This window comes from Vicugna pacos, chromosome 3 (genome assembly GCF_048564905.1).
Source record: "Vicugna pacos chromosome 3, VicPac4, whole genome shotgun sequence".
NCBI lineage: Eukaryota > Metazoa > Chordata > Mammalia > Artiodactyla > Camelidae > Vicugna > Vicugna pacos.
The window spans coordinates 13,483,448-13,499,236 of NC_132989.1; the positions used below are offsets into that span (position 1 = coordinate 13,483,448).

At 47.6% G+C, this 15,789-nt stretch overlaps 1 protein-coding gene across 2 annotated transcripts in view; it reads left to right on the forward strand.

Annotated features, from left to right (window-relative positions):
• The window catches only part of FAT2 (FAT atypical cadherin 2), a 70,636-nt gene that overhangs the window by 10,431 nt on the left and 44,416 nt on the right, over positions 1 to 15,789 (forward strand). For both annotated transcript variants that reach the window (XM_006214953.4, XM_072954262.1), the window contains 2 exons: positions 9,052 to 12,331; positions 14,040 to 14,354. In XM_006214953.4, the coding sequence (XP_006215015.2) occupies positions 9,073 to 12,331; positions 14,040 to 14,354 (3,574 nt within the window). In that variant the 5' untranslated portion in view covers positions 9,052 to 9,072. The remainder of the gene's footprint in view (positions 1 to 9,051; positions 12,332 to 14,039; positions 14,355 to 15,789) is intronic.

Below are 15,789 nucleotides of genomic sequence, written 5' to 3' on the forward strand. Positions count from 1 at the left end.
TGTGTTAGCTGTTTAATACGAACCGTCCAGTTGAAACTTCAGAACAGCTATCTGAGGTGGGTTCAGTTAGTATTTCTCTTATAGAGATGAGGGAAAACAAAGGCTTAGAAGTTCAGCTAGTTATCCAAGGTTACCCCTGTTAGAACTTGGTATCTGTATGTCTGGACACTCCTCCATAGCTCCTGGAAAGGCAAAGGATTTCACTGGATCAAAGAGTTGCAAGGAACACAGAAGAGGAAGGACCTCACCAGATGAGGCCCTTGCAGCAGGGACATTCTGGCCTCTGCAATCTGTTCTATTCACTGAAAGAAGCTTCCCAGTCCTCGGGGGGAGTCTAACTCCTGACTTCAGGATACAACCTCCAGCCTCCCAGAGAGATACCCCAAATCCAGGCCTGCAGGATAGTCCCCTCCTATACAGGGGGCTTCCTGGTCACTGCCTGGCCAGAGGCTGCCACTACCAGCAGGAAAGAATCCAGGGTTCCCACTGGTCTTCCTGATGGGTCCCAGGGCAAAAACACAGAACTCAGAGGAAGTGCTCTGTTCCTCCTGCTTTGTTTCTGGAGCTTCCAACTGATTAATAGGTTCAATGCCCTGCTGAGCTGGAGCTGGTTTTTATCTTACAAACCCTTCTGACCAGGGAGCCCTGGAAGAAGTAGGGCAGGATCAGCTCTCTCTCTAAGCCCTCTGATCCTGGGGCGCCCTCTGGTTTAGGGAATTTTCAGCCCCAAATGCAACCCAATCATGCACCCAGATAGGCAACTCCAAGAGGAAGAGATCTCTTGCTCTCTCTGGAGCTCAGTGAGTGTCAGGGTCTCCAAACTCAAATGCCTACAGCCGAGGGTGGGGGACAGAGTGGGTGGCTCAGGAGTGAAGCAAACCTAATGTGTAGACAGGAAGACATCCTGGAGTGTATTTTCTTCACAGTTTGGAAAGAAACGTGGGTACAAAATGTGCGTCTCTTCTACTATGAAACTACCTTGGAGATAAACAAGCAGGAAGAGCCTTAGTGTCTGGTAGAGCTTGGGAGGGGGGACTGGGGTGCTCAGGCCCTGTCTTAGGGGACACCCACCACTTGGCTCCAGCCCACGGTGCTATGGGAGAACACAGACAGTGCCCTCCACTTTTTAAAAGAGAAGCTGGAATTTAGATTTTGGGGTGAAGCTCCCCAATGTTTATATGTTAATAATTAATTAAGTTGAAAACCATCAAGCAACAAAACAATGCATTATGGGCCCACAAAACTAAAGGCAGCTGGACAGCCTATAAACTACCAGTTGGCCACATGGGATGGTCATAAAGGGTTCTAAGATTTTATGTCCAACAGCACGTCCCTCTCTCCTACTCTTCTATAAGAACCATCAAGTAAATCCTGTGATATGTTTCACCTCACTACAAGAGTTTTCTTTGGCCTGAATTGCCCTGGGCCACCTCCCTGACCTTGCTGGAACCTCTCTCTCCTTGCTCCCTCTAGCCTATCTGCATGACCTCTTTGCTCCTGCCCCAGGGCCTTTGCACTGCCTGTTTCTTCTACCTGGAACCATTTGTCAAAGATGGCTTTGTGGCCCTCTCTTTGCTCAAATGTCACCTTGTCATGTAAGATTTCCCTGATGGTCCTGTCAAAAACAGCACCCCCTCTATCACTCTCTAGCCTTGCCTGGCATGATACTCCTTCATATCACTTTTCATCACCTGATAATAATATGCATTTTTAAATTTAATATCTCTCTCTCTGCCACTAGAATCTAATCCCTGCAAGAGCAGGGACCTCATCTGTCTTGTTCTTAGTTCTAGAATGCCCTCACAGGGTAGGCCCTCAATCAGTAAGTATTGAATGAATGAATAAATGAATGAATGAATGACTTTGGCAGAGGAGGGCCAATAACAAAACACCTTCTCATCATCCCCCACTCCATCCCTTTTCTTCCTTAAAGCCCAAGTGCCCAGAAGCCCTTTGTTTCCTTCAGGTATCTATCTCCCCACAGTCACATTATGACTTTCAAAGGCCTTAGTCACTTTAGTTTTTGTGAGCCCCTTCCTCCATGAAAAAATATATTAGAAATTATATTTAATGACAACATTGGTATAAAGATGAATATATTGGCTAGTGGCTCCAACACTGGACAGCTCAGTCATAGAACATTCCCACTGATGTAGGAAGTTCTGTTGGAGAGTGCTGCTCCAAGGAACTGGCTCCAGCCACTCCAGCCCTCTCTGAGTCTCTCTTCTTGGAATACAAATTCCTGTTCTGAACTACCACCTACCAGATGCATGAACTGGGGCAGAACTGTCCAATTATCTGAGTCTCAGTTTCTCATTTACAAAATGAAAGTGATGATGGTAAGTGTCACAGTAAGGAGGGGGTTGATAGAACAACTACTTACTGAGTGTAAGCTGTGCTGGGTATTTGTCATGCATTGACTCATGCAGCCTTCTCAACAGCTCTGTGAAATAGGTGCTACTCTCATTTCCCTTTTTCTGGGAACAGAGAGGTTAAATAACTGCCCAAGTTCACACAGCTGGTGAGCAGTAGAGCTTGAAATTTGAAAGCAGGTCTATCTGACTCCAGAGACCACTTTCTTACTATTAATTCTACCCAAAACTGTACCACCTCCCCAAAGAGCAAGTGGGAAAATGCAGGCAGATGTGTTTTGAAAAACTTGTAGATTACCATATAGATATAAGGCAGTATAATTTTTGTCATTAAACATCATCATCATCATCATCAGAATACTGATAAAGAAGGAAACCCCAAGTCCCAGGTCCCTTTCACCCATGCCGTAGGCAAGGACTTCCTTTTCAGTCATTTCTCTTCCCCCTAATTCCTGGCTTGGGCAGGCCTGGCTTTTACCGACAGCTCTCCCGGACAGCCTCTCCATTCCGGCTGCCATTCACCAAGCCATTATCGGTCCTAATAAGGTGTTCCTCCCTGTGCTTTCACCCTTCATATTACCTGCCTTTCCTCCAGCCCTGAGAAGTAGGTAGGAGTAGCTATTATTATCTCCATTTTACAGACAGGTAAATTGAGGCTCAGAAGAAGTTCTATGGCCTTCCCAAGGTCACACAATTCATCTAGCATTCAAGCTACTGATCCTTTTGCTGCTCATATCCAGTTCTTTGACTTGTTTTTGTTACATGAGAACCCAGCAGTGCCCACCTACAGACTAGCACATGACTCAAGTGTCCATCCAAGTTTCTTAAAGCACATCAAGCCTCCCTCCCAATTCCTGAATTCCAGTTGACTTAAACCAACAGAGCGGGCGTTCAAGCCCAGTCCACACTGGAGTGGGAGTCTTGAGTGGGAAGAGCCCTCTTTTGATCTGATGTTAGATTACTCCTCCCAATGTGTAGTTCTGTTCTGGTCCTGTCTCTTCTCCAAAACGTTCAATGGCTCCCTACGACTAAGCGGAAAAAATATTTCAGTAGCTAAGGACTTCCTGATGAGCAGGTACCTGGAATGTCAATATTCTTTCACTTATGGTTTTAATCTGGCTCAAAGGCACAATCCCTCCTAATTCCCCCTCCCTGCCGTCATCCTTCCCCTCCTCCCGGCTTTTGGCATAAGCAGAACATATTAAGGATTTTTTCTTGAGAGCCACAGGAGCCAGCCCTAACACTGGACGCCTGAGGCAGAGGCAGGGAATGGGGTGGGAGGTCAAAGAATAAATGCTGACAGCACCCAAATCCATGTAACTTCATGTTCAGATTTTTTAGGAGGAGGGTGAATGTTTTCCAACCCAGAGGAATGAATCCAGTGACTCTTTCTTTCATGAAAAGCTCTCCAAACTTTAAAAAATATCTTCTCTCATTGCTTCTCCCCAAAGCCTAGGAAATCCAGAGCACCCAGCTTCGGGAAATCCAGCTCTCTGCTATCAGTTCAGACGTCCCCCTCCTGGGTGGCCTTGGGTTTGCCTTACCCTAGAAATGGGAGTCAAGGGGCAGATGTGTTTCTTAAGTATTCTGTGTAGTTAATGTCTGTGACATGCATAAGAAAAGGCCAGGAGGGAGAAAGTCATTGCTGATCTGTGCCTGGGTGATGGGGAGGAATTTCATCGTCAGAAATAAAGCCTCGCATCTGGAACAAATCTGGTAGGAGCTTCTTTAGTGTAAGTTTGATTTGGCTTTGAAGTCCTCCAAGTACATCTGCTTCCCTGAGGAAGGGACAGAATTACTCAGAGTCACAGACTCCTAGAACTAAAGTGCCTGAGTCACTGCACACGGACCATTACGGATGCGGGTCACAGAGCGTGAGAATCACAGCACATGCAACCTCACGTCTTAGAACGTGCAGGCAGGACACAGAGCGTTGGGCTAGCAGAGGCCCTGCTTGTCAGACCTGGAGGGCGTCAATCAGGTCAGCTAGTTCCGTTTTTCAAAGCTGTGCTTCCCAAGGAGGTGAGGGACAAGCCTGGCAGGGTCCCAGGCCTCCACCCCTACTTCAAATGCAAAGCAGTGAAGACTGCACAGGCCGAAGGATCATACTTGTATGAGTTGAAAAAGACTTTAGAGCTCTCCTTGTCTCCCCCAAGGGCAACTGTCCGCCTAGAGTAGCACATCCTTCACAGGTGGCCATCCAGACCCTGCTTGGATTCCCCCAGTGATGGGGAGCTTGCCACATTCTCAAATGACTCATTCCAGAACTACGCTTCGGATCATTAACTAAGAAAATGAGGGGAGATCTCGGAGCACTGCTCCTCCCAGTCATGCTCACAGATGCTTTTCAATGACTTGGATAAAGTCATGGATGTTACAATCACCAAGTTTCTGAATGTTAGAATTAAGATTCTGAGAAACATGGGTGAAATGAATCATGGTCTCATCGAAGTCCTACATCATTTAGTTGCAGAAGATCGGCTGGCACAAGAACAGATTGGGAATGACAATACATCTGAGAGTTCTCATTACCCACAAACTCAATAGTCAATAGCAGACCTGGCTGCTCAAAGTAAGAGTGCTTAGCATTATTTTTTGAACACTGGGTCACATACCATATTCTGCATTTATGTACTTTAATTAATTTCATTCTCGAGATGGTATTATGATGGCAGGAAACTGAGAATCAGAGAAGGTAAGCCACTTGCCCAAAGTCACACAGTCAGAAGCTGTGTGCTGTGAACCACGTTCTGCTACCTTCTCCATCCATGAAATGTGGTTGGGAGTTATAAAGAGACAGAGTTTGAGTCACATGTACATCCTAAAAGGGTGCAACCACGGACCCCACACCTGCACTTGCTCACACCTGTGCACACGAGTCCCACTGCTACCAACTTATTTACTCATATTCATCCTGTCAAGCAGGCGCACACTATTAGTGTACCCACACAATTATTCAAAATTGCCTCTTAAGTGTGTGTGTATGTGCACTCTTGCAAATGTGCACATTCACCCACATGCAGATTTCCCTCTGTGTCAGGGGAGCCAAGAGCGTGAGGCCCCACCCCAGGCAAGTGCCTGCTCGCGGCTTCCCAGCAGAGCCCGTGGCTGGGCCAGCAAGCTGAGACTCGACCAGAGACTGGCAGCTTCCTGCTCCACCGGAGTTCAGGCTGGGTCTTCTCCAGAGGGTGCAGTGGACCCCACCCTCACCCCCAACCTCAGGCTTTGATTCTGCCTTGGCTTTGCAATGAACAATGAACAGTATTTATTGAGTGTTTTTCTATGTGCTGGGCACTGTGCTAAGCATATTAATGTACATGATCTTATTTCATCTTCATAAAACCCCAGGAAAGCAGTACTCTTAATAGCCCTATCTTACAGATGAAGAAACTGAGGTTAAGAGAGGTTAACTTCCCCAAGGTTGTGCTGTTAGCAAGTGGTGGAGTTGTGGTTGAACCCAAACAGTTGGATTTACAAGTGAGCCCAGTTTCTCTTCCTGGCAGCATGCTTGGCTCTGGTTCTCACCCTGTGACTTTGGGCAAGTCCCTTTCTTTCGTAGGGACTTTATTTTCCAGCTTCAAGAAGGAAGGAATGATCACTAAAGGTTCTCTTAGCTTCTACCCAGTCATTGATTTTCCTTAGTCCAGATCCTTCCATCTTTCAACTAGTATTTTTTGAGCTTGGATATGTGCCAGACACTGATGCAGGCACTGGGAATTCATGTATGAATAAGATACACAAAGCTCCTGTCTTCATAGAGCCCAGTATCTAGTGCACGAAACAATAAACAAATAAACAAGAATATATTGAGAGGTGACACGCACCTCGGAGAAAACGAGGTGCGGTGAAAAAGAAGTGTGTTAGGAAGGAGGCGACATCAAACTAGGGGTTAAGAGGTGACATATGAGCTGAGAACTGGATAACAAGATGGAACCAGAGGTGGGAGAATCTTAAGTGGAAGGAAACAGCAAGTGCAAAGGCCCTGAGGCAGATCCCAGCTGGTATGTTTAACAGAGGAGAAAGAAGGCCCGTGTGGCTGCAGCTTGGTGGACAATGGCGAGAGTGCTGAGAGGTATCACTGGAGAAGCAGGCAGGGCCCAGATGGTGTGGCTTATCTTACTCCATGGTAAGGAGTTTAGATTTTCATCTAAATGCTATGGGAAACCACTAGAAAATTTTTAAGCAAGGAAGTGATAAGAACTGATTTATATTTTCACAGGTGTTTCAAAATAGTGGTTCGAGGTGCTGCAGGCTGGGAGCATAGCCTGGGGAGCCCAATGTGCCCCTACACCCTGCAAGCCTGTTCACTGGCCTGGGCGTGGTGCCAGAAACAACCTCAGAAACAGGCCCTTCCCCCAGTAAACCACTCGTCAGGTCTGTGAGTCCCACAGCTTGAACACAGCCATGGGCACCAACCCCTCATGCAAGTGTGCACTCTCTCTGCATTTTATCCCCCTCTAGAGAGACCCCACCCCTACTCCATTCCCTGCCACTCATCTTAACACTCAGGCTCTGAAAAGCGCCCCTGTAGCTGCTGAGCAGAGTGTCTTGTTGGAACCTGCCTTCCACCAGTGCTGACCTGGTGAACAGGAAGCCTTCCACAGAGCAGGGCAGGCAGAGCTGGGACGCTGCGTGCACCCTGGGCTCGCTGGGCCGCAGAGTGAGTGGACCTGGGACCGGGGTAAGCACTCATGTTCCCCCTCGGGCTTCAACTTCAAAAGCAATGCCATCCTGGGGGCAGGAATGGGGTTCAACTGTCTCCTGCTTGCAGAGGACTGTCAGGGATGGGGTGAGCAAGGCTTTTGCCTGTGGTCACGTCCCTCGTGGGCTGCAGTGGTAAGCAAAGGATGAGAATGAGGGGACAGCAAGGTAGGAAATAGACAACATCTGTTTCTGTCGCTGGTTTTAGGACCCTAAGTGTAGAATCTGCCTCCATTCTGCCCCCTCTCTTTTGAGATGCTGGGCATGGCGTGTCACCAACAGGATCTCAAATGAGAGACGGTGGCAGAAAGGCTGAAAGGCTGGAGCATGTTCTAATTCTTCTCTGTCACAGGCTCTCAGATCCCAAGTTAGGGTGACTTGGCCATCTGCCTCCATCCTCCTCCCCATGTTAGGATGCAACCGGCAATGTCTTAACCTGAATTTGGTTCTCTCAGGACTCTGGAAAGGATCTAAGCCTCTTCCTTTCCCCCTTGCCCTGAAAGTTTAACTCTTCTTTGTCTTTGAAGAGCAAGACAACTGGAAAAACAAGTCTTGCCTGTTTCCCCCAGGAATGCTCTGCACATCTGGCTGACAGCCATGAACTCCATAGAGTCAAGACTCCCACGGGCAGGTCGGGCACCAGCGTGATGTGCCCAACCTCGCACTTGGCTTCTGGAAGACCTGGTCTGGCATCCAAACTCTGCCCTCCACCATCCCCATCCTTGACCCTTAGGAGTTTCACATTTTGACCTAGGCTGCAGTTTGGGGACGGAACATGCAGGAACATCAAGGGAAAGAATGGAGACCACAGCGAGTCTTAGAGGGGCGAAGCATTCACTCACAGTTAGCTCAGCAATTGCCAGGGGCTGGTTCTTACCTGGCCACCCACCATGTGACTTGGGGCAAGACCCTTCCCTCGCCTGGGGCTCTATTTCCCAATCTTTCCATGAGGAACTGAGTCTGAGCTCCATCATCTTTCAGGTCCATTTCAGCTCTGACATTCCAGGAATAGAGTGGTTTTCCATGTTCAGGGCTACCAGATGTATCAGAATCAGGCCCCATCCAAGGTACTGGTGGTGGGACATGCATAGTAAGCCTGGGATTGGGGAAGTAGCCTCAGCCTGTGATGTAAGGAGCTCCAAGTCTAATTCTTGCTTTCTTTCTATCTAGCTGTAAGGCTCTGGGCAGGTCCCTTCCCCTTATGAAACTTAGATTCCTAGTAATAATAGCTCATATTATGTTAAGATTTACTATGCGCCAGGCACTCTGCTAGGTCATTTACCTTTGTTATTTCACTTATTTTTCACAACAATCCAACAAGGTAGATAATATCCTTATCCCTGTTCTACTGAAGAGGAAATTGAGGCTCACAGAGGTGAAATAATCTACCCAGAAAGTAACCTAGCTAGTAAGTGATGGATCCAGGGCTGACGGCCAGGCATCCTGATGCCAGGCCTGTCATTTTGGTCCCTTTGCTTTTCTGCAGCTTCTGCTTGTGCAGATGCAGCTCAGCTTGACTGGAGCTCAGCGCTGGTGGAGGGGTCTCATAGGAAGTACCTAGAGCCAGACTGGGTACCTGGTTGGACTGATTCCACCATCCCTGTGGAGCCACTGAAGGTTCTGGGAAACAGAGTAAAGTGGTCAGGACTGTGTTGTATCTGCCAGATGCCCTGGAGAAAGCACTTAAATTTAGTCTGTTATTCTTTAAACACAGGGTTTCTCAACCTCAGCACCATTGACATTTGGGGCCGAATCATTCTTTGCTGTGGGGGGCTGTCCTGTGCACTGTAGGATGTTTAACAGCAGCCCTGGATTCTATCCATTAAATGCCAGTAGCATCTCCTGCATAAGCTGGGGTACCCAAAAATATCTTCAGATATTGCCAAATGCCATCTGAGGGGCAAAACCACCCCTGTTTAGAACCACAGCAGTAGGACCCATTTCTTTCCTAATCTCCCCTCTTCTCTTTTTCACCCAGGGCTTTGGGAGTTTTTCCATCATGATTATTGCCTTGCTGGGTTTTGCCATTTTCTTGCTCCATTGTACAAGCTGTGAGAAACCTCTAGAAGGACTCATCTCCTCCTCAGCCTGGCGCTTCACACACTCCCTTTATAATGCAACCATCTATGAAAACTCAGCTCCCAAGACCTATGTGGAGAGCTTCGAGAAAATGGGCATCTACCTTGCAGACCCGCAGTGGGCAGTGAGGTACCGGATCATCTCTGGAGATGTAGCCAACGTGTTTAAAACAGAGGAGTATGTGGTGGGCAACTTCTGCTTTCTGAGAATAAGGACTAAGAGCAGCAACACGGCCCTTCTGAACAGGGAGGTGCGAGACAGCTACACCCTCATCGTCCAAGCCACAGAAAAGACCTTGGAATTAGAGGCTTTGACCCGGGTGGTGGTCCACATCCTGGACCAGAATGACCTGAAGCCCCTCTTCTCCCCGCCTTCATACCGAGTCACCATCTCTGAGGACATGCCCCTCAAGAGTCCCATCTGTAAGGTCAGCGCCACGGATGCTGACCTGGGCCAGAATGCCGAGTTCTATTACACTTTTAACACAAGGTCGGAGATGTTTGCCATCCATCCCACCAGTGGCGTGGTCACCTTGGCTGGGAAGCTCAACGTCACCTGGCGAGGGAAGTATGAGCTCCAGGTACTGGCTGTGGACCGCATGAGGAAGATCTCAGAGGGCAATGGGTTTGGCAGCTTGGCTGCACTCATCATCCACGTGGAGCCTGCCCTCAGGAAGCCTCCAGCCATCACCTCAGTGGTCTTAGCTACACCAGGGAGCAGTGAGGATACCACCTATGCCACTGTAGTGGTAGACGCAAAGAGCTCAGGTGTTGACATGGACTCACTGGAAATTGTCGGTGGTGACCCTGGAAAGAACTTTAAAGCCATCAAGTCTTATGCCCAGAGCAGTGAGTTCAGTTTGGTTTCTGTCAAAGACATCAACTGGATGGAACACCCTCATGGGTTCAACCTCAGCCTGCAGGCCAGGAGTAGGAACACACCTTCTTTTTATTCCCAGATCAGGGGCTTTCATCTACCCCCTTCCAAACTGGCTTCCCTCAAATTTGAGAAGGCCATTTATAAAGTGCAGCTCAGTGAGTTTTCCCCTCCCGGCAGCCGGGTGGTGATGGTGAAAGTAACCCAAGCCTTCCCCAACCTGAAGTATGTTCTAAAGCCATCCTCAGAGACTGGAGGGTTTAAACTGAATGCCCGCACAGGGCTGATCACCACCACAAAGTTCATGGATTTCCATGACCGAGCCCACTACCAGCTACACATCAGAACCTCACCTGGCCTGGCCTCCACCACTGTGGTCATTGACATCATGGACTGTAACAACCATGCCCCCATGTTCAACAAGTCTTCCTATGACGGCACTTTTGATGAGAATATCCCTCCAGGCACCAGTGTTTTGACTGTTACTGCCACAGACAAGGATCATGGAGAGAATGGATATGTCACTTACTCCATCACTCGCCCAAACACTGTGCCCTTTTCTATCGACCCTTACCTGGGGATCATCGCCACCTCCAAACCCATGGACTATGAGCTCATGAATAGAATTTACACCTTCCGGGTACGTGCATCAGATTGGGGATCCCCATTTCGCCAGGAAAAAGAAGTGTCTGTTTCTCTTAGACTCAAGAACCTGAATGACAATAAGCCTATGTTTGAGGAAGTCAATTGCACTGGGTCTATCCACGAAAACTGGCCAGTAGGAAGATCAGTAATGACTGTATCAGCTATAGATGTAGATGAGCTTCAGAACCTAAAATACGAGTTTGTGTCAGGCAATGAACTAGAGTATTTTGATTTAAATCATTTCTCTGGAGTGATATCCCTTAAACGCTCTTTTAGGAACCATACTACTGATCAACCCATCAATTTTTCCCTGAAAATTACAGCCTCAGATGGGAAGAACTATGCCTCACCCACAACTTTGAATGTTACTGTAGTGAAGGACCCTCGTTTTGAGGTCCCTGTAACGTGTGATAAAACAGAAGTATTGACACATTTCACAAAGACCATTCTGCACTCTGTTGGGCTTCAGAACCAGGAGTCCAGTGATGAGGATTTCACTTCCTTAAGTGCGTATCAGATCAATCATAATACCCCACAGTTTGAGGACCACTTCCCACAGTCCATTGACATCCTTGAAAGTGTTCCTCTCAACACTCTCCTGGCCCGCCTCGCAGCCACTGACCCTGACACTGGCTTTAATGGCAAACTGGTCTATGTGATTGCAGAGGGCAACGAAGAGGGCTGCTTCGACATTGAACTGGAGACAGGATTGCTCACGATAGCTGCCCCCTTGGATTATGAAGCCACCAGTTTCTACATCCTCAATGTAACTGTGTATGACCTGGGCACTCCCCAGAAGTCCTCCTGGAAGCTACTGACAGTGAATGTGAAAGACTGGAATGACAATGCACCCAGATTTCCTCCTGGTGGGTACCAGGTAACCATCTCGGAGGACACAGAAGTTGGAACCACAATTGCAGAGCTGAAAGCAAAAGATGCTGACTCAGAGGACAATGGGAGGGTTCGCTACACCCTGCTAAGCCCCACGGAGAAGTTCTCCCTCCATCCCCTCACTGGGGAACTGGTTGTCACAGGGCATCTGGACCGGGAATCAGAACCTCAGTATATACTCAAAGTAGAGGCCAGGGATCAGCCTAGGAAGGGGCACCAGCTCTTCTCTGTCGCTGACCTGATAGTCACATTGGAAGATGCCAATGACAACTCTCCCCAGTGCATTACAGAACTCCGCAGGCTGAAGGTCCCAGAGGATCTGCCCCCAGGGACTATCTTAACATTTCTGGATGCCTCTGATCCTGACCTGGGTGCTGCGGGAGAAGTACGATATGTCCTGTTGGATGATGCCCGTGGGACCTTCCATGTGAACCTGATGACTGGGGCACTCAGTCTGGAGAAAGAGCTGGACTTTGAGAGGAGGGCTGGTTATAATCTGAGTTTGTGGGCCAGTGACAGTGGGAGGCCCCTGGCCCGCAGGACCCTCTGTCACGTGGAGGTGATTGTTCTAGATGTGAATGAGAATCTCCACCCTCCCCGCTTCACCTCCTTTGTGCAACAGGGCCAAGTGCAGGAGAACAGCCCCTCCGGAACCCCTGTGATGGTAGTGGCTGCTCACGATGATGACAGTGGCTTGGACGGGGAGCTCCAGTACTTCTTGCGGGCTGGCACCAGCTTTGCAGCCTTTAGCATCAACCAAGACACAGGTACTGGTATTGGGATAGGATTGGGAGTACCAGGTGCTAAGAGGGGATGCACCTAAGGGAAATCAGGGGTCCTGAAAGAAGTCAGGCTGTAGGCTAAAAAGAAGAGCAATAAATAGGGATACTCCTTCCTGTCCCTTTCATTTTAATTTATATCTATCATTTTATATATATATATACATATATATACACCCACACATATATATATGTGCATATGTGTGTACGTATATCCATTTAAGTTGAATCAACCATCTCACACACATGTATATACACACACACATACACATAAACATATACTACATATATATGCTTATAAAAGTAATGCATTGTGGTTATAAAATTTTAATATATAATTTAAAAATGAATGTTTCTCTGTGTCACTTCTCCCCAGATATAATTTCTATTAATAATATGGTCCATAATCTTCTAAGTTTTCTTCCTTATATCTGATATATTGTCACTTTTCATTTTATTATTATGAAAACATAATACAATTGGCACTAATTCTGAAATTTACTCTTGTCACATAATGTGACACCAGGATATCTTATGTGTCAAGACACGTATATCTGTTTTATTTTTTTCTAATGGTTGCATTTATTCATATACTTTTACTCATGTGCATAAGTCGCTATAGGAAAAACTCTTAAAAATGCAGTTCTTAGGTCAAAGGATAATGCATATTTTCAGGGTTAACAGATATTTCCAAATTGTCCCCCCAAAAGGCGGCACATTAGTTCCTTTAAGCTCCATAGAAAATATGTGTAATTCAGCAAACACTTACTGAGCACCCTCTACTTGTGAGGTCATGAGACAGACACCTTGGGGGAGGGGAGATCCCAGTGAATAAACGTAGGTCATTCTCCTCGAGGAGTTTACACTCTGATGGATGATTTATCTCCAGGGTTAAGGGCAAGGTGTTGTGGCAGAAAGATTAGATTATTCTGAGAGTCAATTTTAGACCCAGCTCTTGCGATTACTTGCTACATGATCTTGGTCAAGTCATGCTCTTCTTCTGGGCCCCAGTTTCCCCTTTTGTCAAAGAAGTAAGGTTCCATCACCTCTAAGATGCTAGGGCTAGGAGCACAGGCCTCGCCCTCTCCACCTGGGGCCTTCCAGCTGAGTGTGACCCATGAGAACTCAGGGTGCAAGCCTCTTCTGCTCACTCCTGGATCCTCAATTTCTAAAACTGGCCCACAATAAGCAGTTTGTGGAGTGAGCAAACCAATGAATGAAACTAAGTCTCTAAAATCATGAAGAAGATGGAGAGGGGAACAACAACTTATTCATCAAATCCCTAACCCTTGAATTGATATCTATAAGGACTTGAAGCTTAAAGGAACCAGTCTAAGGACAACTGTAAGGAAATCCCACTTAGAGAATGAGAACTAAATAAACTGGACTTGGGTTGAAGCGGTCAGGAGAAAGCAGGTCAACTATCACAATCTTCTGGAAACCCTGCAAAAGCCCGTAGGCCACAGTCATGGGCCTATTTCAGTAGAGAAAGGTTCTGAGAGATTCTACAATAAGGATATGAATTCCCCATGTTTAAATCAGCAGCTCCTGCTCCATGTTGGCAAAGTTCCCTTTTCTCAGAGAATACTTACTAATATCCTTTCCGCAGTACAGTTTGGGGACTGTTAGGCAAAGTGATTTCTAAAGCTACTTTAAGTTCTAAAATATTTTGGGTTTGATGATCTCCTGTCCCTAGGAATGATTCAGACCCTGGCACCCCTGGACCGAGAATTCATATCCTGCTACTGGCTGACAGTACTGGCAGTGGATAAGGGTTCTGTGCCCCTGTCTTCTGTCACTGAAGTCTACATTGAGGTTCTGGATGTCAATGACAATCCACCCCAGATGTCCAGACCTGTGTTCTACCCTTCTGTCCGGGAGGACGCACCCTTGCACACCTCTGTGCTCCAGCTGGATGCCTGGGACCCGGACTCCAGCTCCAAAGGGAAGCTGACCTTCAACATCACCAGTGGCAACCATATGGGATTCTTTGTTATTCATCCTCTCACGGGTAAGGACCTCAGAATGCTGGGTGAACAGGATTCTCTACAACAATGCTTCTTAAAGTGTGGTCCCAGACCGACATCATGAGTGTCACCTATGAACTTGTTAGAAATTCAAGTTCTCAGGCCCCACCTTAGTCCTGCTGAATCAGAACCCAAGGTGGGGCCCAGAAATCTGCATTTTATTAAGATATCCAGAGAACTTTAATGTGTGCTGAGTTTGAGAACCACTGCTTTACAAAGTCTGTCTCTATGGGAAAACAAGAGTATGTCAGCTTTCTTTCCCTGGGGCTTAGGGAAGCTAAGCAGATTATCTGGTGGTCAAGCTGGAACTGTTTCTGGCCTCCAAATGCTCCCAACTGATCCCCTCCCTGGAGTCACAAGCCACAGGTTGAATCTCTTAACTCTAGCTCCAAACTGATCTCAAGCCTGCCCCTGTAGCGGTGGTGACAGAGATTCACTTCAGTGGAGTCAACCACCTCACAAAGATCTGTCCTTAGCCTAGGGCCATCTTGGACAGTTTAGAGGAATCCAAAGGTTACCAGCTTACAGCCCTTAACCAGAGGTGGCCCACAAAGGTGTTCCTGTTTGGCCCACACAAGCTTTAAACAGTGATTTTTCCAGTTGTTGCCAACATTTAAAAATTAGGACATTTTACAAAACATTCCAGATTTCTGGTTGTTCTTTAAAAAAGCTAGAAGATCTGGCCACACTGACCCCACATCCTGCAGGGCTACAATCATCTGGAGCCAACAGCAGCTCCCTATACAGACCAGGCATGTCCTCTGCCCCAGTGGTCCCCTCTCTCCCTATTGTATGTCTCCTAGCCTGCTTCCTGCATTTATGCTACCTGCCTGGCTCCCAGCAGAACTTGAGAGCCAGTTCCCACTGCTGCAGGTACTTCTCCAAGGCCACATATTCCTCTTGATGATGATCAGTAACAGCCCTACTGCAGAGAAGGCTGACATTCTCTCCTTCGAACACAACTTCCCATCCTTCAGCTCCAACAACTTTTGTCCTGGAAGGACAGACTCTGGGAAAAGGGGGAAAGGGAAAGGCAGATGCTAGCAGCAGTCTCCTGATCCTGAAGACAAAGGGAGTCAGGAGGAGTGATGCGCCATCGGGGGTGCTGAGGCAGACTGCGGGTGGGGGAGACGAGGGCCTCTGCTGCGACATCTGTTTGGAACCTGTCCTGTTACCCTTTGACCTCAGAGAGTGGATTAGTCCCCTTGGAAGGAGGATGCTTTTCCCTTGAAAAACAGGCCTAAGCTGGCTCTCTGCCTGGGCCCACTCTGTCCCTCCCTGTTTGGGAGAGGGAAGAGATCTCTCACCTAAGGCAACAGCTTCTCTCCTTCTTCCAAATCCCTGCCTGTTTACTGTTAACAGTTCCCTGACACCAGGTCTAGCAAAATGCCCCAGAGGACAGAGATGTTCTTAGTCTTC